This window comes from Lissotriton vulgaris, chromosome 1_1 (assembly GCF_964263255.1).
Source record: "Lissotriton vulgaris chromosome 1_1, aLisVul1.2, whole genome shotgun sequence".
NCBI classification, from domain to species: Eukaryota; Metazoa; Chordata; class Amphibia; order Caudata; family Salamandridae; genus Lissotriton; species Lissotriton vulgaris.
The window spans coordinates 1,557,067,319-1,557,092,103 of record NC_141685.1 but is presented as its reverse complement, the minus strand read 5'-3'; the positions used below and the strand labels follow the sequence as shown (position 1 = coordinate 1,557,092,103).

General features: G+C 43.3%; 1 protein-coding gene across 1 annotated transcript in view; it reads right to left on the bottom strand.

Moving 5' to 3' along the window:
• The window catches only part of LOC147750802 (YEATS domain-containing protein 4), a 237,899-nt gene that overhangs the window by 76,808 nt on the left and 136,306 nt on the right, over positions 1 to 24,785 (bottom strand). The window contains exons 5-6 of the mRNA XM_086918012.1: positions 23,821 to 23,913; positions 6,563 to 6,650 (exon numbers count right to left, since the gene is read on the bottom strand). Coding sequence (XP_086774138.1) covers positions 6,563 to 6,650; positions 23,821 to 23,913 — 181 coding nt within the window. The remainder of the gene's footprint in view (positions 1 to 6,562; positions 6,651 to 23,820; positions 23,914 to 24,785) is intronic.

The window sequence follows — 24,785 nt, the reverse complement described above, 5'->3', positions numbered from 1 at the left end:
TTTCGGGTTCAGGGAGGACTGGCTTGGCAGTTCAGGCTGGACTGTCCAGACTGGAGCAGGGTCAAGACTCATTTGCTTACAGCTGGGTCCAAATTGAGCTGACATGGTTTTCAAAATAACCATGGATTGGGATGCGGGTCGAGTAATTACTAGTGGCTGAGATTAATTCAAGCATTCCATTAATCACTTTTTATATACACCACTAATGCAAGTCACTTCTTAAACAACCCCAGTGTAGATTTGAAGCAAAGTGAAAAAAGTAAGCATCCTACACCTGAAAACAGAGATGCCTTCTGAGAGTTATATTGATCAGACAGCAGAAATGTAAATTGCAGAACTGTATTGTAATCGAGAAGTCTCTGTGACTGAGTAAAGGTTTAATTGTTTGCAATGTGATAATCTCAATGTTATCTCTTGCTGTAAATCTCATGAGAACTTTTTAGATCTAAAATGGACCCTTCTTCTCTTCTGTCCCCCAAAAATATTTGAAATAGACCCCTCTTCCCTGTTCAGAGATACTACAGGGTGAAATTCACAGCATCTTTCTCTGATACGTATGCCACTGCTTGGAGAAGTGCAGGATAGTCTGTTGAAGGATTTTTTTTTTTTTTTTTAAAGAGCAAGGGGAGATGTTTCCTATGGAAAACTGACTTTCCCTACTTCAAGGCATAAAATCACTGGAATTGGTGCTTACAGTTTAGAGGTTTCAACGTGATGCTAATACAACTGTGCTACATCAGTATTAGAACTGTGCCTAGGTTAGGTCATCATTAGAACTGTGACTATGTCATGTTTGACAACACAATGCTAGCGGTTGTAATCTAGTCAGCTAGAACTAGTTGCTTGAATGGACTAGTGGTCTGTTCCTTGTACTCACAATAAGTCTACTTAAGCTGTCACTTGAGAATTTGTGGACTAAGCAATTAGGGAGATCTTAATACAGTTCCACAAGCTTTTCTGTAAAAAGAGGTTGGCCTTCTCTGTTCAAGCACCACAGAGTGCACAGTTTCGGTCTACGTCTTAACTCTTTGAAGCTACTCACCAGTGTGAGGATTAACTAGACTAGTACTGGAAAAAGGGAGGTTGGTAAACTTTCTATGTGCCTCTGGCCAGAGACTAGTCAGCCATAACCACCTCCTGAGAAAAACTCTGCAGGTTGTAACCAACCTAGTTGACAGATCACTTGCATAGATTACCAAACATATAAGCTTGTTGGAAATCACTTGCCCCTTTATCAGTAAGACTTCAACCTCCAGGCTTATCCTCAGGAAAGAGCCAGAGAAAATCCTCCATTATGGCCCCAGCTGCATCTATCTAATTTATTTAGAATGCGGTGACAACTGACACAAAGAGGGAAACACCCACATAAGTGCATTCACATCACAGTGCATAGTTTTTCCTTATTGGGGAGATGTTAGTATGCTCAAATTTGTCGAATATCTCTTTAATATTACGGAAACCAGAATGAAATCAACTGGTAGAATGCGGCGAAGGTAAAAAGGGTCTGTTAAAAATACATGCTCTTTTGCTCCAAATTAGTGAAAACTGCTTTGATATCAGCTGGAATACAAAAATGCAAACTTTCCTGGTGCAAGAGCAAGCCCTGGGACAATGAAGATGCAACCTTTTGGGGTCGTAGAGTCTAATATATCATAAAAAAATACTTGAGGCCTAGAATGTTCCTTTATGATGCAGAGTTTGCATGCCATGTTTAGGAGATCAGCAAAGCATAACTGATCATCTGGTAGGGGACACTCTGATGTGCACTGTCAAAGTCCTGCTAGTAACCTTTACATCCTGGATTGCGAGTAGGTGACACTTCCTTGTAATACCTCTCATCATAATGGCTCCTGACTATCTCCATAGGGTACTGGCTACGCACAATTCCTGGGCTATAATGGTGCCCTTTGTGCATGTTTTTTGCTCTGTGATGACAGATCACTTCGCTCTGAAGTAACCTGTGATGCTCACATGAACAATGGAGCCAATGGGCACTTTGGTGCTGTGAGTGAGAACATATAGGGGGTACAGGAAGTGCGGATCTTGGTGGCATCCGTCTTTTGGTTCATACCTCCTGCCATTTTCGAAAGTTAAAAACCTAAGGCTTGTATTCAATGCGAGTTGTCATTTGTGGAACAGATTAACAAATTGGCATCATCGTGTTTTTTCTTTATAATAATGTTAAGGAAGGTGTTATCCTATCCGACCTGAAAAAGTTAGTGGTCCTCTCTCTAGTCATATCTATGCTTGATTACTATAATGCCCCTTATTTGGACATTAAACAGAGACCACTAAATAAGGTCCAAATGCTGGAGAACACAGCCTGTCGCTTGCTTAAGAAAATTCCTACATTTAAATCTTTATCGGCTGCACTGGTGGAGCTTTATTGGCTTCCGGTCAGGAAAAGGATCGACTTCAAGGCATCATGCTAGGCACATCAAGCATTGCATGGACCGGGATCAGAATATATTAAAAGCAAATTTAGATGGTGCTCGCCAAAACAAATAAGTATGATCAGCCACTTCAAGATCAGATATCACTCCTAGACTTAAGAAAGTGGCTTGGGGCGGTCGTAGTTTAGTTAATTCCACTTAAACCTTTGGAATAGTCTACCCATTCCTCTTAAAAGTCAGGTTAACTTTCTTTGCTTTTGCAAACAGTTAAAAACTTGTCTGTTTTCTGCATCTCTATAGTTATCACTATTTTAGTGTTATAGATCAGACTGGATGTAGGTTGTAGTATTATGTCAGCGCCAAGACGCCCAATGGCAATCGAGCACTCTAGAAAATGATAAATCAAATCAGAGATTTCCATCTTCAGCCAGTGGTAAATGTACAATTTCCTAAGTAGGTAGTGCTATTTGCCACTGATGTCCCAGGACCACCAATCCTATACCATTCTTATCTGACCACCAAGTTACACTCTTTGGGCTAGTGAATCTCCAGAGGTAACCAAGTCGAATAGTTAAGGCTTACTTTATAAAGTGGAGGGGTGGGGTGGGGTGTTAAAAATTTAGATACGGCTTGCCAAAGAAAATTAACAACAACTTACAGTTGGTAAAATACCTTCAAGGAAGGAAAGGCCTTTATTAAGTATTTAATTTGATAACACACAATTAAAAAACAAAAAACCAAGGAAACACTACCTTCTAAGGCTGGCTGAACGGCAATCACTTGAAGCTGAATCCAGATAAAACTGAATTGATCCTAATCGGAGGGCCCTCAAACCCTGGAACTCCAACTTCTGACCACCATAGTAGGGAACCCCCCCCCCCTTCCATCCAGATCTATCAAAAGCCTCTGCATCACTATTGACAGTGACCTGTCGATGAAATCTCAAATTGGAACAGTGGTTTATACCCGTTTCTTCCAGTTCTGGAGGATCAGGAAAATCAGCAGATTTCTTACCACTGATGCCCTGACCCAAGTAGTTCTGACCTCAGTCATCTCTCACACTGACTAAGCCAACTCTCTTTACTTTGGTATACCAGCATACCAATCCAAAAGACTGCAACTGGTGCAAAATCAGGCCGCTAGATTAATTTATCACCAGCCCATATGGCACCATGTCACCCATGTCATGAAAAAGTTACACTGATTACCGGTTGCTGAACGCAGTGCATTCAAGTTGCGATGCATTATATTTAAAGTGCTCCATGGCAAATGTCCAGTGTTTGTTTCTTCTCGGGTACAGAGATACTCCCCTATCTGGAATCTTAGGTCTTCCCACCTCAACCTTTTAGTTACTCCTTCTTTCAAACATAAGAAACTGGGGGGTCTAAGATTCACAGTCCTGGCCCCAAAATTCTGGAATTCTCTTCCTCCCGATATTAGAGCGACAACTTCGTACTCTCAATTTAGGAAACTTTTAAAGCCCTGGCTCCTTTGCCACCTGGCTCCTTTGCCAGGCGTACGAATGAACTTCTCAGTGGTAGCACTCCCTGGATCTCAGCGCCATGAAACAGTTTGGTGTTCGTGCGCTCAACAAATACCTTTAACATAACATTTAACATAACATAAGGCAAAGATACCAGTCCAAATTTATTTATCATGTTTACATGCTAGAACTTCAAAGAGCACTGAGCCCAATGGCTAATTTTACTATTTAGGGCAACAACTTCTGGCGCTTGCTGCAGTGTCTAAACACATCTTAGCCAATGGTGAAAAAGTGCCAGACAGATATAAAGTATACAATTGGACACAATTTGTCTACATGCTCAGAATCTGTGCAAGGACGGACATGAGGCTGTGAGGTCGAATTTCCAGCAAAAAAAACCCCAAAGGTTCCTTGGTCCAAATTCCCACCACCCAACTCAAAACAGGCCCTATTACTGTTTCAGCATTCAGGGTCTGGAAGGACACAGTCAAGAGGGTGACCAGTTAAGATGGTCTCAGATTTCTGAAAGTTTTCAGTGGTGACAAAAGTAGTAGTGAATCCGAGCCAGCTAGGAGTGCCTCATGTTTTCCAAATATAGGGGTCAATATCATAAAACATTGTTCTGATTTAAATGGACTAGAAACGAGTACCTAGGCTACCGCAACGGAAAAAAGACAGCAATGACAGTCATAACAAGGATCGAAGTTTCTTTAGCAAGTGATATACTATTTATGGAGCAGCTGTGGAACATTGTCTTTTGCAAATGATGACTTGCTTGAGGCCACAGATGCGGTGTATATTGCTTGCAAGTGGAAGAGGTAGGCAGGAATAATAAAAAAAAGAAGATTTTCAAAAAAAAACATGGAGCCATCATTCACCAACAGGAAACAAGAGTTGACAGCAACAGGTTCCACCGAAAGAGGAACTGCAACATGGAGATAGCAGTTTAGGACTTCCATTGGTTATAAGAAATTGGAAAGGACACTTCCAGTCTTAGCAGATTCGTATATAGTGACATGCATGGAACGAGGGATGTGGATATAACTTTGGGAGTTATAATCCTTAGGTAATGTTGGAAGCTGGCTCTCTATAAAGAGAACTAAAAGAAGTACACTGAGCAAAGCATCCAGTGAGTCCCCAATTAGTTGACAGAGGCAAAAGTAGAGGATACTAATGCTCTATTTGTGGTAGTGAATGCCAGCAGTTAGGCTTATCAGAGAGTAGTGCTAAGCTTTGTTGTACTCACAGAGGCAATACATGAACACACACAAAGAATAAATCCGAGAACAATTTAGAAAAATAATTCTTTTTATATACATTTTCTAACGAAGAACTAAGTTTAAAGATGAGTACTATATTTCTTATGAATTTTCAAAAATAGGCAAATAGTTCAAAGATGTGCACAATTACGCACCATGCAGTCCTATGGGAGGAAAAAGCAGACAGCACAGTCAGTTGTAGGGGTCACCTTCTGGGTTTGGTGTAGCAGGAAGCCAAGGTCCAATGTTCTTCAAACAGTTCATCTGATGCGTCTCATATTCGGCCAGTAGCTGGGAGTTGGTAGCTGGTGCGCTGTGGGTCCTCTAAAGACAGGCTGTACAAGGAGACTTAGTAGCAAGTCTTAGAGCCCCCAAATGTAGGCTTGGGCCGCAAGGGCCTCAGGGACAAGGAGCACAACCAGTTCATCATTACCCTGTCTGGGAGGGCTGAGTGCAGAGCAGGTTATTTGGCCGGCCCGGTGCGTAAAGGTGCTCCTTGCGTTCAAGGGCCAACAACTTGCAGCAGCAATTTCTGGACTGCTGGGCTACTCTCAAAGTGGGTCTTAGGGTTCTGTATGTCCCTCAGCAGGTGCTGGGCTCTGGTATAGTTGGAGTCCTGACTGGACTCTTGGATATTGGTGTTGTTTGCGGGTCGTCCAGTACCCTGGGGACTGGTACTGCATGGCTCAGGTTGGTCTTGGTGCCTCCACACCTGGAGGGTGGAGGTGGGGGTGGAAGTGGGGACGACAGATCTGACCTTCTAGAGCACGAGTACCTCTTCCTGGTCGAGTGCTGCGTCAGTCGGGCAGGGGAGCAGCAAGCCGGTGGACTGGACTCTGCGGTTTCGGTGCCTGAAGTCTGCAGGGGAGTAGCTCCTCTGCTCCGAGGGAGCTCTTGGGCAGTTTGCCAAGGCTGCTAGTCCTCAGGGGTTCTTAGAGGCCACACAGCAGCAGGATGAGACAGTTCACCTCATTTGTCAAGTCTTAAAGCTGCAGGCAGGATTTTGTGTCCAAACTCTGCAGCAGGCACTCTGGTCTTGGGTTCAGCAGCTCTTCTTTATGCTCTTCAAATTTAGGTCCATCAAACTGAAATTCTGGGTCAAGGGGTGTCGCCTAAATACTCAATTTAGGGTAGTTAAGGGGGGTATCAGGTAGCCGATTGGCTGCCTACCTGTAGGGTGAGTACACCCTCTATATGACCACTTCCTGTGGCAAGTGGCTATAACCCTGACCCTAATAGGATAATTTCCTCTGACACAAGATGAAGAATTCTGGCCAGATCAGCTGGCTCGATCTAGAGGTGGTGCAACAAAACACCAGTTTCCTAAAGGTAAGATGTAAGCTTTCCTTGAAATCTATTTGAAATAAGACAACACAATTCAACAAAACAAAGATTCCTGTAACAGTATGCATTTTACCGACACTTACATTCAGTTTCATGCTTGTATGCCCCGAGTGTTAACTGGCGAGATGTTGTCAGTAGCTGTTGCATCATAGCTGTGGGGTTCTGGAAAATCTATGGAATGAAAATCATTTTGTAGTTATGCACAACTTACTGTTTGGCTCTAGAATATATTTAGATCTAGAATTATTACATAACATAATATTATTCTGGAAATTGACTGATGCAAATTACTGGAAGAACTGTATAGAATTTCTAGAAACAATTGAATGCACTGTATCTGCTTTATGTCATCTGGGCAATTTTATTTATCCAGTCTAAAGAAAAGGGCAAAACATGGTCTCAAATCACCACCAGAAAAATTGAGAAAAGCCCCTCACTAGTTTCAAACTTACTTTAACTGTAAACAATATTATCGTTATACAAAACAAGCTTGACAAACTTTCTTCCACTCCAAGTCTTTCTTTCTTGGGTATCTAGTAGCCTGTTGAAACGGCTTCAATAACCTCTTTCTGTCTATTCTTTTACTTTCCTAGAAGGGACCCCCTTCCTAATGAGTTCCCCTTTTTATATGGCAAACTATTGAGCCCCTCGGTTTCCTCTTTATACTACACCTCTTTCCTGTCAATTCATCAACTGAGATGGACGTTTTTCTACAGTTTCTTCTCAGCTTCTCTCAATACCCGTGACTGCCAGGATGGGAAATTATTTCTTACATTCAAACAGCTGTTTACAATACAGATTCAATCCTTTCAGCTAACCTACCTACTGCCCAATCACCTATTTCAGTCCTCCTTTCTTCTACTACTTCAGTGGTAACATGAGCTTTATCTCCAATTCTTTATTAACCTTTATAGAGGAAATTACTGCAGTTATAATGGACTGCTGCTATGAAATAATCAATATTTTCCTCTTCTCCAACACACTTTCTTTCAAACTACATTCTACGTCATCTTAATTTCTGTTTCTCTAGTTTGGTCAGTCTCAGTAAATAGTTAGTGTTCCTTTAGAAAGCATTCAAAATTAATGCTAGTTATTTGCCATCCATCATCCACTCTCACATCACCAGATCGATCAATTGATTTAGCTGCCAATTTTCAGTTTCATTCTGTGCATTTTGCCTTTAAATATATTCACTGATAGATTTATTATTTAACATTTAAAATGTATAAACCTACCTACCTCTGCATCACCCAGTTTACTAACCCACTTTGTGAACCTCACTAAGTTTTTCCCTTTCTCAGTATTGACACAAAGGTTCCAGAACAATCACCCTTATGTGATCGATCATCATCTTTCATAGCTATGTTCAAAAAGCCCCTGGATCTGCTTATATTGTTAATAAGTCTTTAACAAGTAATTTTCTTGGGGTGTGTGGCTTGACAGGCGTGAAACGGTGTGGACAATCAGCAGTGAGAGAACTGGCAGTGGCTGCATGAACAGGTATGGCCTGCTCTCCAGGACTGGTGGTTGGTGTGCTAGGGCTCCAGATGGTGTACGCGCATGATGGCCGCTACAGGTGCCTGCCCCGCGATCCACTCCGGAAGTGAAACGGAGGAGCGAACAGCCCCAGATCACGATCGGCTATAGGGCACATTAAACTAGCTCCATCCCCCCCCCCCCAGCCTGCCTTTACCTCGGCTATTGTCTGAGGAGCACGCCGAAGGGTAGTGTACTGCCCTGTGTTGATTGCAGCCCCTGCTGCTCAGATTGTGGCGTAGGCCGCGGAGTGCCTTGCGAAGGGCTGCGTAGCCTGGACTGGCTGCGGGAGTAGAGTGGAGTGACCTGCACGCGGAGTGGGTGTGGCGGCAGGTAATTGGAGTGCTGCAAAGAGCCCTGCCCCCACACAGAGGCTGCAGGGAGAACGCTGTAAATGCCAGTGAGGCATTGTGGGTGGGGCCCCTGCTTCGCCTGGTGGTGTCGCCCGCCTCAGGGCACCCCTGAATAAGGAGACGGACCGCTAGTTGCAGTGGCCAGAAACACTGATTACCAGAGGGGGCCATGCCATGAGCAGCAGGATCCTGTGGGGCTTGAAACTAGTGGGGACCCCATGTGAAGCAGACAGGAGTGGCACAAGAGCACCGTGACTAAGAGATATGACAGCATGCTTGGCCCTTGCATGGTGACATTGAGGAGTGTGTTCCGGGCAGCGACCGGCAATAGGACGCAAACTACGACTTGAGGGGCCCCATTCCCCAGCTTTGCAGCATCTCAGATCTGCACACACAGCACTGTACCTTATTTATACTGAGCACAGGCTCGGTCAGAGTGTGTGGTGTGCTCTGCTGCCCTGTATATTAGCTTTGGAGTCCAGAAGGTCACCTCGCAGAGACTGGACTTACCCTTCTAGAGGGATCTACTCCCACTTTCCTCTGGCGTACAGTGACAATCAGTAGGTGCATAGGTGGGGAGCACAGGGGTCACGCTGAATGCCTGGACTTTGGAGCTCTTACACACTGAGGTACCTCACACACCTACCCTACGAGGACCAGCCTGGGGGACATGTGTATCCACGACTTTCTGAGCTCTTGTAACACCATTGGTTTTCCTACTCCAGAATCACCATGGTGAAAGCAACACACACAAATGACCTAGATATGGGAGTTCCTCTCCTTGAGACAGTATGCGGCAACATGCAGGCTGGTGGAGCCCACACCTCACAGGCTGAGGCAGCCAGCAGTCCTATCCTCCCGGACATTTTGAAAAGCAATCACAACATCCCAGGAAGCCTTGGAAACTAAAATAGACAACCTGGGTGCAGACTTGGGGCTCCTCCGCGATGATCACAAATTGCCTGGCAGAACGCGTCACAGTGACAGAAAGGGACCTGGCGGAGGTACTCCAATGTCTAGCAACAGTGACTAAAAGGTTTACCTCCCTGGAAGTGAAAGTTCGCATGCTTGAGATTCAAGCAGAAGATGCCAAAATAGGTCTTGACAAAATAATATTTGTGTTGTGGGATTACCGGGGGGATGGGGGAGGGGGAACGAGGGCAATAATATGATGGATTACCTGGAGAGATGGATTTGAGAAGAGGTGGCGGCAGAGGGCGGCTCTTTATTTTACGCTTTTGAACAAGCACATCGAGTGCCCGCAAGGCCTCCGATCACAGGAGCACTGCCACACCTAGTTGTGTCACAATCTTTCTGGACTTTCTAGGGAGGTCCAACCCCAGCGCTCCACCTACTTAGAGGATAAGAAGAAGCTCAGTCAACTTGAGATCACTTAGGCCATGAGTTTCCGGTAAGAATAAGAGTAGTAACTCTGGATGGCGCCCGATTCTTTAATAATCCCCAGGAGTTGTGGAACTGGTTGAACTCATGACCCTAGTCTGGAACCATCCACTCAAAAAAAAGGAGACCCCGATAGGAAATAAGGTAGAGAGAACAGGGGAAATGAGCAATATATTCAAAGAACAGACTCTCTACCTGAACAAATCAAATAGTACAAGTCACTGATTAGGAGTCAACAAACAACCCATGCCAGGACATGTGACCAAGACTCACATTAGATGTTTAATATCAAAAAAGATTTTATTATGTAGTCATTTTTTTTGTTATTGAGCAGTTCTGATTTTTACATAAATACAAAAATAATGAAATGATACACCAGTCAGGAATTGCAAAGTCAGTGCCCTTGCAGAACCCGATCCAGATACGGCAGTTGCTTCACTAAGTGGCAGTGGACCCGGAACGACGTCCCAGCCAGATGAAGCGGAAGCCTAAGACTCGGATTACGATCGCAGCTCCAGCGCTTCGAAAAGTTTGAGCCATGCCCTCTAACACGTAACTCCTGGAACATCAGATGAGATCATTTAATGGGAATGGTGTAAGGTAGCCTAGGTGTTACAGACCTCTGGTCCCACATGTTCTGCTCACTGGATTGGGGGCACACTCCTTTTCCCCGAGTCTAAGACAATCTCCGAGTTTTTTTTTTTTTTTTTTTTTTTTAAAGAGTTTTATATAGCAGGAACTAGACTTGAGACATCGGGTATTAGAGCGCTTTATATGAGCACCAGTTTCGTTACAGATGGACACCTTCATTTTTGGTAGGCACGGGGAGTTGAAGGATTTGCCCAGAATCACAGGATGTTGAGCGTCGGTGCAGCGACTCAAACCCCGTTCACCAGATTCGAGGTCGACCGTTCTAGCCACAAGGCTACATCATACTCCTTGGATGTGTGGAACCACCAGAGAGGCCGGCACTCACTTTTACCCCCACCTCAGAGTAGCCCTTGGTGCTCCTGCGAGCAGTTGTAAGTTTACTACAGGTTTGGATAGGGGGACCTACCTACTTGTATAAACACAAAAAGAGTATGCAGTTCCTGACAGGGGAAACAGGTTGTGAAAGAAAGTGATATCTGGAAAGAGGAGGGAATTCATCTAATCGGAATTAGGACCCTCACACACCCTAGGTGTTATGCTTCATCACTGGGTCTGCTCCTCGTCGGGTCGGTGCTGCAATACCTGACGAGTACCCATGACGGAGCTCTTTAGCGAAGATCTTTTATTCCTTGCCGTAAGGTACAATGCATGTAAGGGGCCTAGTGAGTGTAGATGTACAAAAAGTGAGGTTACAATAGGAGGTAGGGGTCCAATTAGAATAATTTTAATGTGTGGCTTCTCTCCTAACTAAAAATGAGTGTGGGGCGCCCCTGGAATAATGTTACAGGGTACCGCCTTCGAAGGTCAACATGTTTCTTGTCTAATTGTTTATTTGACGGCAATTCTTCAGGACCAGTTTCAGTTTATTCTACACTAACAGTAGAGGTCAAATATCTAAGTGCGAGACCACACCAGTACCCTAAAGAGTAGTACCGGTCACTTTAGAAGAACAACTTCATTGGGGTAACAATTTCTCATCTACATATTCCAGCAGGTGTTGACACTGTAGGATTTAGAGCCGTATCTTCTCCGTGCATTGGCGGAGGACCGACCCCTCACACTGCTGAAACCAGACCACTGGAACACGGACCTAACTACTTGTCCGGGGCAGGGGTGTTGGGGTAGTAGTTGTTTATTTGTTAAATGGGGTGTCATGAGACACAACTTAGGGACAGAAAGGGTTGGGACCTCTAAAGAAGCACTTTCACACTCAAAGTGGGCTAACATGGATAGTGGCAACCCTGTGATCATTCAGGAGTTAGATAAATGGCTGCTCAGGTGACTTATAAAGTCCTCTCCTGGAATATCAGAGGAATGCATACCATGTCTAAACGCTATAAAGTCTTCTCTTATCTGAACATGAGAGGGATCCACATAGTTCTCTTGCAAGAGACACAACTGTTAGCTAAGGAGGGGGCAGCACTGCAATGAAGGTAGAGAGGTCAGGCTTTCTATACGACCTATTCTGCATATGCCATGGGTGCCTTTATTTGGATTGCAGCGGGAGCCCCCTTTTCAGCACAATGGGCCATCGAATAGATTCAGATGACAACTAGACCGCTGCAACGTGGCAATAATTATTATATATGGTCCCAATGTAGAGCAGGGGGCTTTCCTAACAGGCCTCTCAGGACCATTAGCCCCGCACCCGATTCACTCCACGATCCTAGGGTGAGACTTCAAATGCATAGCAGGTCCTCAGGTAGAATGCTCACACCCCCCGCTGCGGGATTCACCAGACTACTGGACAGCTTGTACATTTGCAGACTGGCTAGCCAAGTGGGGGTAAACCTGAGAATTTTCATTCTTCTCCCGACTTCACGAATTTCATATAAGACAGCACACATTCCTGTGTAACCCTGAAATCCACAGCTTAGTGTCCAACGTTAAATACTTGACCAGTACACTGTCAGGCTACAAGCTAACTCTCTTACAGCTTAGATGGGAGCTGTCTTGTCACTCCTTTACTACTTGGAGACTCAAACCAGAGTCCCTGCAGGACCAAATGTACCTAGAAGAAATTAGAGAGAGAATTGTGCAGTACTTTGCATATAATATTGGTTAGCTCCCCACAACTAGAATGGGAGACATTCAAATCGATTCTTAGGGGTGAATGTATAGTGGCGTTGATGGGGGCCACGAAAATTCTGCTGACAGAAGGGGAAACGGCAGAAAGGGAACTGCAGGAGGTAAAGCAACAAAGACCAGGGAAGCCAGACTTACAGCAGACCCTGACAGACTCAAAGGAGAAAGTGGAAACTCAAGTAGAAAGACTGCAGTGCTTTGCTTATCACCGTTAAATGGAACGTACCTATGCTGAAAGGGACTGCACAGGCTCCTTGTTTAGCTTAGTAGGCTAACCCCATGAAGATTGGCTCTCTCATAGTAGAGATTGAAGATGAGGATGGGCTTCAGATGTATAGTCAGGAGGACATCAACCGCCATTTCCTGGGTTATTATACCACCCTCTATAAGAGTACTGCAGGGCAAGATGGAGGTTTCATCTGGGACTACCTGGCGCAATTGCCTCTACCGACCCTCACAATCGACAAAACCGAGGCCCTGGGTGAGGAAATCAATATGCAGGAAGTGAGAGCAGCTATTAAGGGGTTGGCGATGGGTAAGACTCTGGGTACGGATGGGCTTCCGGTGAAGTTCTATGCCATCTACATTGATGAATTAGCCCCAAAGCTAGTGGAGCTATACGCCGCAGCCAGAACTAGGGGCTCCTCCCTGGCTACACGTGAAAGTCCAGTCCTAAAACAAGGAAAAACAGCCATCAATCATTGCTGTTGCTAAATCTAGAGTTCCAGATATTGAGTAAAGTTTTATCTTCTAGGCTCCACATCGGTTATGACTAAATTGATACATCCCAACCAAGCTGGATTTATCCTGGGTCAAAACACTGCACTCAATATTCTGTGACTCTTATCGCTCTCGAAACTACATTCGGAGTCAACATGGAAAAAGCTTTTGACCGTCTGAAATGGAATTTATATATGGGGAAATGCACCTGGGGAAAGGGTTTCTGGCTTGGGTCTAATTGAGCAGGACAGTAGACATGGGTGCCCTGTTTCCCTTCCTTTTCGCATTGGCTATGGAACAACTGGCCAGAACTGGGAGTCAGTATCACCACGCTCAGAGCAACTAGGAAGGAGAAGGAACGGAGTATCAAGGACAGCGAGATGACTTAAGTACACATGTACGCCTGGTCAGAAGCAATGGGTGAATTTTATCTGAGGGGCGGGAAAACAGAGATGAGTATCCTTGGAACGAGTTCTAAGGAGAGGAACCTACGGATGAGCTAGGGAACCTGGTGCCAATTTTTGCTCTTCCAGGAAATGAACCAAGAGATAAAGTGGTGAGGCCTGTTGGGATGAGAATGTCACCTCCTTGGATTACAGTCTTCTTCCTGCTAACCAATATCAACAGCGAGCCTCTGGTATCCCAGTTTTTGGATTTCAACCCCAGTCTCAAGGTAATATAGCTTGTACATGAAGACCTAGGCCTGCCGTTAGACAAAACTCCGGTCCTGGACCAGGCCTAGTTGTGGAAGGGCATACCCCCATAGTGGCTAAGGACTAAGGTCCCTGTAACGGGTTCATGCGGGCAGCGAAATGGTGGCAGCACACTGTGTTTTTAGACATCATAGATCTCTTTATCTTTGTCACAAGATCGGAGGAATCCTGGCCCACTTGTGTAAAGTTCAGCAACTGCAGATTTATTTTTACACGGATTCTACTGGATTATAATAAAAAGACAGATAGTGCCTCATATGTTGGTACTGTCGACTACCGTTTGAAAAGACTCCAAACCATTCAGAGCACAGCCACCTCCCTCATGTCAAAACCTTCCAGCTCACCCCAGTCTTCCCCACTCAAAACCTTCCATTGGCTCCCAGTGCACAAAAGAGCCATATTCAAACTAGTGTGCCACTGCCACGGAGCCTTTTATGCTACTCCACCCCCTCTTCACCCCCCAATGCCTCCAAAAGAAAATCCCTCCCTATAACCCATCTAGAGTCTTAATCTCCTCTTCCCAGGCCTTAGTATGCACCCTGTGATTCACAGCACAAGAATAGCTGGGATGCTTTTCTACTGCCCTGCATTTGAACAAACTCTATTCCTCTGTACATCTGTACCACCTTGAATCAGGCATCTTTAAGGAAACAGATACAAAAACCTGCCTCTTTTAAAATTCCCCTTGTATTGCCCTCAGCCTAGGCAGAACAGGCACCCGACAGCTTGGACACTCCGAGCACCCGAATATCCTTTCAAGGAGGAGCCATGTACAATATACATTATTGTAATATAACTTGGATTGTAGTGCTGAGATCCTGAGTACATCAGCGGGATGAATGTTGCTTGTGATAATTGTTACACACCAAATGATGGCCTGAGTACAATAGGGTGGCACAGGCCTGCAGGTTCCATTTTTGATACCCAAACCAGTTCATATGCACAAGATGGAGGTGAGGTTACTTTTCCAGGCAGTGCAAGAGCATCGCTGACATTCCTGGCAATGATGAGAGGAAACCTAGATACTGAATTGGGGAAAGAGGAGACAGGTGGTCCCTTAGAAGTTTGATTAGGTCTGTTTGATGGAGAGAGTTACTGATTAGTCTTCCTGAAACTGCCTTTTGGTGGATGGTAAGGATGAAAAGTTGGCGTGCAGTTCCTGTTGTCAAAGTATGAATGGTCCTTTAGAAATGGGTCAAGAGTTTTGTAATTCTTCCTGATCATGGTCAGGTGGTCAGGTGTGGCTATCACTTACAAACAGTGCACTTCTCGTTGAGCCTATACTGTGGGTGCTCCAGCCTGGACATGACCCTGTTGGGAGGAGCATCACTGTCCAAATGCCGAGCTTGGAAGACAGCCAAGAAGGACACATGAAAGGAGAACTGACCCATACTGGTTCTGTAAGGTAGAGAGAAAATACACATCCTCTATCAGTCAACCCTGGATAAAGGTAGGAGCTGTTGACCCACTTGCTATTCCAGTTCAAAGTTCTCTACGGCTAAGGAGGGGGTGTTCCACAGAGTACCGAGACGACCTTGCACAACCAGAAATGGTGATTGCCTGGCAAACAGCTTCTCAAAGGTGAGGGGACAGTTCACTGAATGAAGACGTACGGTTTACTGGACTGAGCTGCCTGGAGAGTCCTGCCTTGAAGAAGGGGGAAGGAGTAAGCCAGCTCTGCAGGAGGAGCAGACTCCTGGTGTGGAAACGAGCAGCTGACCCTGGTGATAGGTCTGTCCACCATACGCTCATTAAAAGCGCAACTGGTGGGCTACAGACTCACAGTAGGTCACTGTAAGAGGATTGCATAGATTCATCCCAGGAATGCCCAAGCTACTGACCCAAGACCTGTCCAGAGGACGTTTTTGACAGAGGAGCCCACCTACTGCTGATCACTTCATCCCAGAAGAGGGCGGCTGTCTGAAGATGGCTGCCTGCTGCCAACAGGACATTGCAGTATGGCCACACTTGTATAACTGAAGCAGAGCAGCTGCTTGGTTACACCATGCCTGGAAAACCTCTTTCCTAGCGAGGGAGGATCACAGATTGAAGCTCACGAGTCCGATGCAAAGGTTATAGAGGCTCCAGAACAAGGGTGAACAACTGAGTGCTGTTACTGCATAAAGACTTATATAAAGGGGCAAAGTTTTGTATCTGGACTACTTTCTACACCAGTGTGCCCTAAAGTAGGAAAGGGGGTTGATAGGGACAGAATGTGGAGGGGCACACTCTTAAATGGAAGTACTAGTCTTGTACCAATACTCTGGCCATTTGATCCTTTTTGTGTGGTTCTTAGATTTGAAGTTTAATAAAGTACTTTTCTTTTATAAAAGAGAGACATTTTGCTGGAAATTTATTTTATTATGCTGTTGGGTGATTGAGTGCTGAGCATGTTGTACCCCACACTAATCTCCCGGAGAAGCCTGTGACTATGCACCATCACTGCCACTGTGAGTCAAGTGCTGAAAGCATTTTATTTGGCCCAGTTTGCCAAGCCATAGTAGGACAGACCCCGAACATAGAGGCAAATGACCCCATCTACCACAGCTACGGTCCAATGAGTCAATCTCGGAGAGAGGCCTGACTCCTTGTTATGTTGGAGCATTCTATGTTTGGAATGCTACAAGGATCTTCAATAGAATAAAGAATGTAGAGGGGATTCTTGGGTGGGACAGTTTGAAGGGAGTTGAAGTAATGTGAAGTTGTAATGATTATCTGGGAGCGGAGTTGCCAATAAAGAAGATTAATACTAAATTGAAAAGGAACTGATCATTACAAATTAGCGACAGAGGATAGGCAACTCTGCGTGGACCCACTGAGGAAAAAGAAGAGGAGTTCATGAATGATATGAGGAAATAATACGTTGGAAGGAAAAGTGAAAAATATTGAGGTGAGGAGGACGGGAAAGTTTAATGTGTTTAAGCGCATACAGCGTATAACGAGTGCAAGCCAGTTGAGAGCGGCACATGAAAAGGAAAGAAATCGGTACCTTGCGCGAGCATGCCGGCGTGTGGAGCGTGATTTGAAAGCATCACGAGCAAGAGGAGAGGTGTCTCGTGCGCCGTCTGTGCCGACATTGTGCAGGAGGAACTGTCACGCGCCAGCGCGAGATTAAGCTGTGAAGACATCGCGTCAAGAAGAAGACAACGCGAGAAGTGTAGCGTGTGATGTCATCATGCTCGACGGCCATTTTGAGAGGTTGGGAAGATTAACATGAATTTCAATGCAACACAAGGTTAAATGAGCGTATTGTGATCGAAGAAAAGGCTGAAAAGAAGGAAGAACAAGGCAAGTGTGTTGAAAAGAAGCAGGAGGTCGTTTTTTCTGTAATAAAGATCAGACCAATTGGAAATATTTTGAATTTAGATATTTTGAATTAAAAAAATTGATTTTTTTTTTTTTAAAAGAGAATTAATTATTTTTTTAATTTTAATTTGAGCAGTAATTAAAAGAAGAAGATGTGTGCAGCACAAACTTTCACTTTAACACCACCAATACCATTCCTAGCAGAACCAGGGGAACCGAAAATTAGATGGCAGGAATGGAAGGTGTATTTTAAGAACTACATGTTTACCATAAAGAATGATGATATGACACCTGAAATAAAAAAAGGAATTTTGCTACATTCTTTGGGACCAGAAGGAATTAGACAGTATGAACAAATGCGAAAGAAAGAAAGAAAGAAGAGAAGATGAAACAAATGAATATGAAAACGCATTGGATGACTTGGAAAGAAATTACGCACCAACAGTATGTGTAGCTATCGACAGATACAAGTTTTTCAGGAGGAAACAAGAACAGAATGAGAAGATAGATGAATATTTAAGTGCACTAAAGAAAATGGCAGAGAAGTGTAGATCTGGGCAAATTGAAGAAGAACTGATAAGAGATCAGATCATCATGCTCACTAACAACAAAAGAGTGCAGGAAAGATTATGGAATATGGGAGATGGAACATTGAATAAAGTACTGGCTGTAGTAAGGAAAGCAGAAGTATCTGTCAGGTGTGCGAAGGAAGCTTTGGATGATGAGAACGGGAAAAGTAAAGAAGAAGTATGCGTTGTAAGGAAGACCATAAGGGCAAGTAGTGTTGGTGCAGAGAAAAAAGAAAAGAGTAATGAAAAAAGGATGGAGAGGAGGAATTTCCAGTCAATTAGAAGTGACTACAGGAGAGGAAGCCAGACTAATTTGGCATGCTACAGATGTGGAAGCTACACACATTTAGAGGACAGTAAAGCTTGTAGGGCGAGAGATCAGAAGTGCACAGTATGCGGTTTAATTGGACATTACGCAAGAGTTTGTTACAAGAAAGAAAAAACTACAAGGATAAAATATGTGATGGAAGAAGGAAGAGAGATGATTGGAAGAGAAAAAGAAGAAGATTCAGAGGAAGATGATGATGTGTTTATGATAAGAGACTTCATTTTGGATGTTAAGTGTAAGGGTAGAAGTAAACCAAAATGTGAGATTGAAGTTTCAGGTGTAAAGGTAATATTGGTGGCCGATTCGGGATCACCATATACTATTGTGAATTTAGACATGTGGAAGGAGAAATTTGAGAATCAAATTGGAGTTGAGTTAATGGAATGTGATATTATTCCAAGAAGTTACACTGGGCAAAGCATTCCTATGGTGGGATGTAGAGATGTGAGATTTGAATTTCAAGGGAGAGTAGCGAAGGGAAGAATGTATGTTGCTGAATATGGACCGAGTGTTTTAGGATGGAAAGATCAGACAAGTTTAGATATAATACTAAATCCGAACGCAAGAGAGCAAGTTATGGTTATTGGTGAGAGTGATGATTTAAAAAATGAAATTAAAGAGGAGTATGGTGACATATTTTCAGGGAAAATTTGAGTATTCAAAGGATTCAAACATGAAATTAAGTTGAAAGAAAATGCGGTTCCTGTGAATTATAAAATGAGGTTTGTTCCGTTTGCAGTGAGGAGTGAATTGGAGAAAGAGTTGAACAGATTAGAAACATCAGGTATAATTGAGAGGATTGAGTCGTCTGTGTGGATGTCTCTGATTGTTGTGGCCAGGAAATCGAATGGAAAGATCAGGTTGTGTGTTGATTTGAGGGGTGTGAACAGAGAAATTCAGGTGGATAAATACCCTTTACCAAAGATTAATGAGTTGTTGGTAAGAACGAAAGGTATGGGATGGTTTTCAACAGTAGATTTGTCATCAGCATACCATCAGGTTGAACTACATAAAGAAAGCAGAAGAATAACATAATTTATCACACCGTTTGGATGTTTTCAGTATGTTAGGATGCCGTTCGGGTTAGCCTCTGCGGCAGCTGTATTCCAAAGGATTATGAGCGAGATTTTGAGGGGTATTCAAGGTGTATTATATTTTCAGGATGATATATTGCTCATGGGGAGAACAGGAAGTCACATGACAAAAGAGTGAGGGAGGTGTTCAATGTCTTGAGAGAAAGAGGACTAACAGCAGAGTATGAAAAATGTAAGTTTGCGAAACAAAAGGTAGCCTATTTAGGACATAATATTGGTGTTGATGGTATATCACCAAAAGAAGAATTGTTAGAGGAAGTGAGGAAAGCACCAGAGTTAGGAAATCAGGATGAACTTCGTTCATTTCTAGGTTTGACGGAGTATTACTCCAAATTTGTAAGAAATTTTTCAGAGAAATCTTATGATTTGAGGCAATTGTTGAAGCAAAGGAGTAAATTTATTTGGAGTGACAAATGTAAGGAGAGTTTTGAGATTTTAAAAATAGAAGTATGCAATGCCACACCTATTAAAGGGTTCGATCCAAATTTGAGGAGTGTATTAACAGTGGATGCCAGCGGAAAAGGTTTGGGTGCAGTGTTGACGCAGAATGAGGAAAGTGGAAGGAAGTGGTCATTGGATTTGCGTCAAGGAGTTTAACACCAGCTGAAGAACTCTATTCAGTGATAGAAAGAGAGACTTTAGGTTGTGTGTGGGGCATGGAACATTTTAGAGCGTATTTGTGGGGGAGTGAGTTTGATGTGAAAACTGATCATAAGCCTTTGGGGAATTTATTGACTACTAGTGGTATGATAAGAGCTTCGGCAAGAATAGCAAGATTCTCAATGAGATTACAGGATTATAACTACAGGATCAAATATGTTCCAGGTGTGCAAAATAAAATTGCAGACTGTTTAAGTAGAATGCCTTTACCGATTAAGGAGACAACAAAAAATGAGTGGGATGATTATCAAATTGCTGTTGTGGAGGAAGAGATTTTTGAATCTATTGATAAGAAGGAATGGCTTTTGCATTATGGAAAAGATGAATTGATGGAAAAAATCAAGGACAGTTAAATGGTTTGGATGAAAAGAAACCTGATGTAGCAGAAGAGAGGAGTTTTTGGGAGGTAAGAAGTGAGTTGAGTGTAGATTCAGGATTTGTGTTAAGGGGAGGAAAAATGATACCACCAAAGAGTTTGAGGAAAAGAATAGTAGATCTGTGTCATGAAGGACATTTTGGGATTGTGAGGACAAAGAAGAGAGTTAAAGGTTCATATTGGTGGTCAGGCGTAGACATAGAAGTGGAAAGAGTTGTGAGGGAGTGTGAAGAATGTGCTGATTCAGACAAAAGTTTAACGACAATGAGACCACAATTGTCACCTGTACAGTGCCCAGAGATGGCTTGGGATTTGATTGCTATTGATTTTGTTGGTCCGATACGGAATAAGAGTGGTCAAAGTAGGTTTATTATAGTCTTAATAAACTATTTTAGTAAGTGGGTTGATTTGGAAGTTGTAGAGAAAGCTGATGCAGAAACAGTTGTAATCTTTCTTAATGGAGTATTTTTGAGAGAAGGTTTGCCTAAAAGAGTAATTAGTGACAATGGAACACATTTTACAGCTGTGAAAGTTGAGGAATTTTTGAAAAGGATTGGAATAACACACGGTTTGACATCTGTTTACCATCCAGCGGGAAATGGTGCAGTAGATCGATTTAATCGTGTTATAAAGGGGACAATACAGATTGCGTGTGAGTCCGTTTGTGAGGATGAGAGGTAGAGAGCCATTTACCAAAGATAATATTGGATGGATGGTGAGTACGAAATACATTCAATGGTCACCCAGGAACGTCAAAAAAAACATTATTAAGGCACAACAAGTTTACAAAAGAAATTTTGATAAAAAGCATGTCACAAGGATGGATGAACTTGTTGTGGGTGATTGGGTAAAAACTAAGAAGTGGGGAAAAGTAGCAAAAGGAGAAAGTGTATTTTCAAAACCATGTAGAGTAGTAGAGTGTCGGAGGAATTCGGCCAGACTTAGTGATGGTCGAGTTTGGCATTTGAGCCGTATAGCGAAATGTAGGAATATTAAAAAAACACAGGAGGAGGATGTTGGTGGAGCTGGAGCTGCGGCTGGAGCTGAGGAAATGTTTGATGAATGGCTGTGGGAGGATGTAGTAGAGGATGAAATAGAAACAGAAGAGGAGAGAGGCCCAGGAAGTGGACAAGGAGATGATTTAGGAAATAATGATTTGTGAGAACAACAAATTTGTGGAGATTCAAAGAGACTGGGAAGATTTGGAAGAGTTATTAATACTCCTCACAAATTCAGAGATTACATGTTAGAGTAAAATTATTTTCTCGTATCTTATATTGTACTAGCAGCCCGTCCCGACGTTGTCCGGGTATGAATTGCTGCCGGCCAGTAGTATATTGTTTTGTAGGATTTCGTTTAGATATCATTTCTTATCTGTGACAGGCCTGTGAAACGCTCTGATTCACAGTGCACTGCTGATGCACTTAAGAGTGCGCGTTCAGTAGTGTGTGAACTCGAGTTTCCCTACTTTATTTTTCCTTACAATATTATATAGCGCGAACTCGACAACATGGCATGAGCAAAATTTACATTACAGAAGAACACATTCATTTGTGGTAGGCACGGGGAGACAAAGCGATTTGCCTGGAATCACAGGATATTGAGCTGATGCCTAGATTCAAACGTAGCTCCCCAGCTCTAAAGTTCGCAATTCTAGAACTTGTGGCGGGAGGTGTGTCTAAAAGTGTATGTAGGTGCTCGCCATCAATGAGAGAGACCTGTGCATTTTTCAAATGGATGGTGAAAAAATAGGAGTATGTTGCTGGAGATTTGGGCCGCCGTGCCACCAATGTACTTACCGGGGGAGGGTAAACACCCATTATTCCGCAACTTTCTTTCCGCATACCATCACTCCGCATACTTTCATTACGAAAGTACCATGACTCCGCAATGCCATTATAACGCATGGCATTACATTTTATATGCTTTTACCACGCATACATTTACAACGAAATTCGTTGTAAATGCATGAATGGTAAAAGCATGCTTTTTATTCATGTTTGGATAAGGTAAGTATGGGTTTAGGGGTATAGGTTTTGGGGTACTGAGGTATATGTTTTGGGGTGTATGGGTATTTTAAGGGTTCAGATATAGTTTTGGGTTATGGGGTACAGGGGTAGTTTTAGGGTTTAGGGCTAGGTTTGGGTTTTGGGGTATAGGGGTATTTTTAGGGTTCAGGGGTAGGTTTGGGTTTTGAGGTCCAGGGCTAGGTTTGGGGTACATGGGTATTTTTAGGGTTCAGGGCAAGGTTTGGGTTTTGGGGTACAGGGGTATTTTAGGGTTCAGGGGTAGGTTTGGGTTTTGGGGTACAGGGTTATTTTTAGGGTTCAGGGCTAGGTTTGGGTTTTGGGGTACAGGGTATTTTTAGGGGTCAGTGGTAGGTTTGGGTTTTGGGGTACAGGGGTATTTTAAGGGTTCAGGGCTAGGTTTGGGTTTTGGGGTACAGGGGTATTTTAGGGTTCAGGGGTAGGTTTGCGTTTTGGGGTACAGTGGTATTTTTAGGGTTCAGGGCTAGGTTTGGGTTTTGGGGTACAGGGGTATTTTTAGGGTTCAGAGGTAGGTTTGGGTTTTGAGGTACAGGGGTATTTATAGGGTTCAGGGCTAGGTATGGGTTTTGGGGTACAGGGGTATTTTTAGGGTTTAGGGATAGGTTTGGGTTTTGGGGTACAGGGTATATTTCTAGGGTTAAGATGGGTTGGTGTTTAAGGGTGTTGGTGTATTTTAAGGAGTAAGGGTGGGTTATGATTATGGGGTGCAGGGGTATTTAAAGGGAGCAGGGTGGGATAAGCACACGATACGAGACATGGCATGAAGGGCGGAACGTACCACACGCCCCCGCGTTTGTCACGCCCCCAGCACACGCCCACAGCACAACTCAGACACGCCCACAAGGGACTACTTTGCTGGCACGGTTCTTTTACCTTTTAAATGTATATAGTGGGCGTCTGCATAGCCTATGTCCTTCTGCTGCAACTGCCCTTTCCAACGCTGTATAAGGTGTTGTGATTGGTGCTGTGGTTCCTGAGATTACCCGCCTCAAAGGTTTGGGCTCTCTCTGTATTATATTAGTATGGATATAGTTTTTTTTTTTTTTTGTAAGGAGGAAGATGTGTTATGTTGGAGCATTCTATGTTTGGAATGCTACAGGGATCTTCAATAGAATAAAGAATGTAGAGGGGAATCTTGGGTGGGACAGTTTGAAGGGAGTTGAAGTAATGTAAAGTTGTAATGATTATCTGGGAGCGGAGTTGCCATTAAAGAACATTAATACTAAACTGAAGAGGAACTGATCATTACACTCCTGCATCTCTGCTTGTGCGAAGGCTTTCTTCTAGCCAGCCAAGATGCTCTTGGTCTCTCGCACTAACTTCACAACATGGGAACTTTTTAACTAACAAATATTCTAGAAATACATAATACAATGGGCATTGGCCAATCTACACTCTTTAAAATCAGGTTGTATCCACTAGAAAATAAAGTGTTCCTGGGGTCTCATAATATTGATCTAATTTAATGTGCTATATTTAAACATCACTCCATGTTGCTTACCATCTCGTCATAAAATTCAGAAACCACAGTTTTCTTTCCTAGCATGACGTTGGTATCAGACTGGAACAGTTTCAGTAAGTGATACAGAGTAACCTGTATTAAAGATAAAAGGAAAAACAAACTTATACAACAGAGAAGGAGATGGTTTTAAATAACCTACACAGTCCAAAGATAAATTTGATCAAAAAGCATTTTCAATTCAGGCCCAAAAGGTTAGTCAGGGGATGTTTATCTTTTTGGCACTTACCTTTTGTTGCAACCAGAACAAACATATGTGCGCTAAGGACAAGACCTTAAACATGACCAGAAGAAATGTACAGAAGATGAAGTTAGAAATGGACCAAGAGGCTTTAAAAACTTGGCTTCAGTTCAGTTTCACAACTGTATACACAAAGAGAATGGAACATTGTAAAGTAAGGGCAGGAGATAAACAGGAATTGCATAACTGATAACCCTTGCCTTGCAGTTTCCTGAAAACATAATGAATCCCATCATATGGAAGAGATATCACACCACATACCACTAAAAAAAATTAACTGACCGTTGGGAAAAAAGAGGCAATTCTAACAGATTCTCATTATTTTTCTTGAAAAAAGTTTTAACTCCCAAGTAGACACAAAAAACGTGTGTAATTGAACTGTCAGTCAGTGTAGCTAAATTAAGGACTTTTACACATTGCAGTAATCAATAAAGATTAAAGGGTTTTTATATTACAGACAACTTTGCTTCCCCGGCAGCCCATTCATCCTAATACAGAGGATTTTCCTTGTTTGTGCCTGGCACAAACAAGGTAAATGCGCTGTATTTGTGATACAGCCCATGCTGTGTCTAGTATTCCTGTTTGAGGGAACAACTTCTGCTGCCGCAAAATTACTACAAAACGTACCTCAAAGGTATCTTAGTAAATCATTGGACATAAAACACACTAGACATAGCTGCAGCTGGGGCCTCTCAGAATCTCCTCA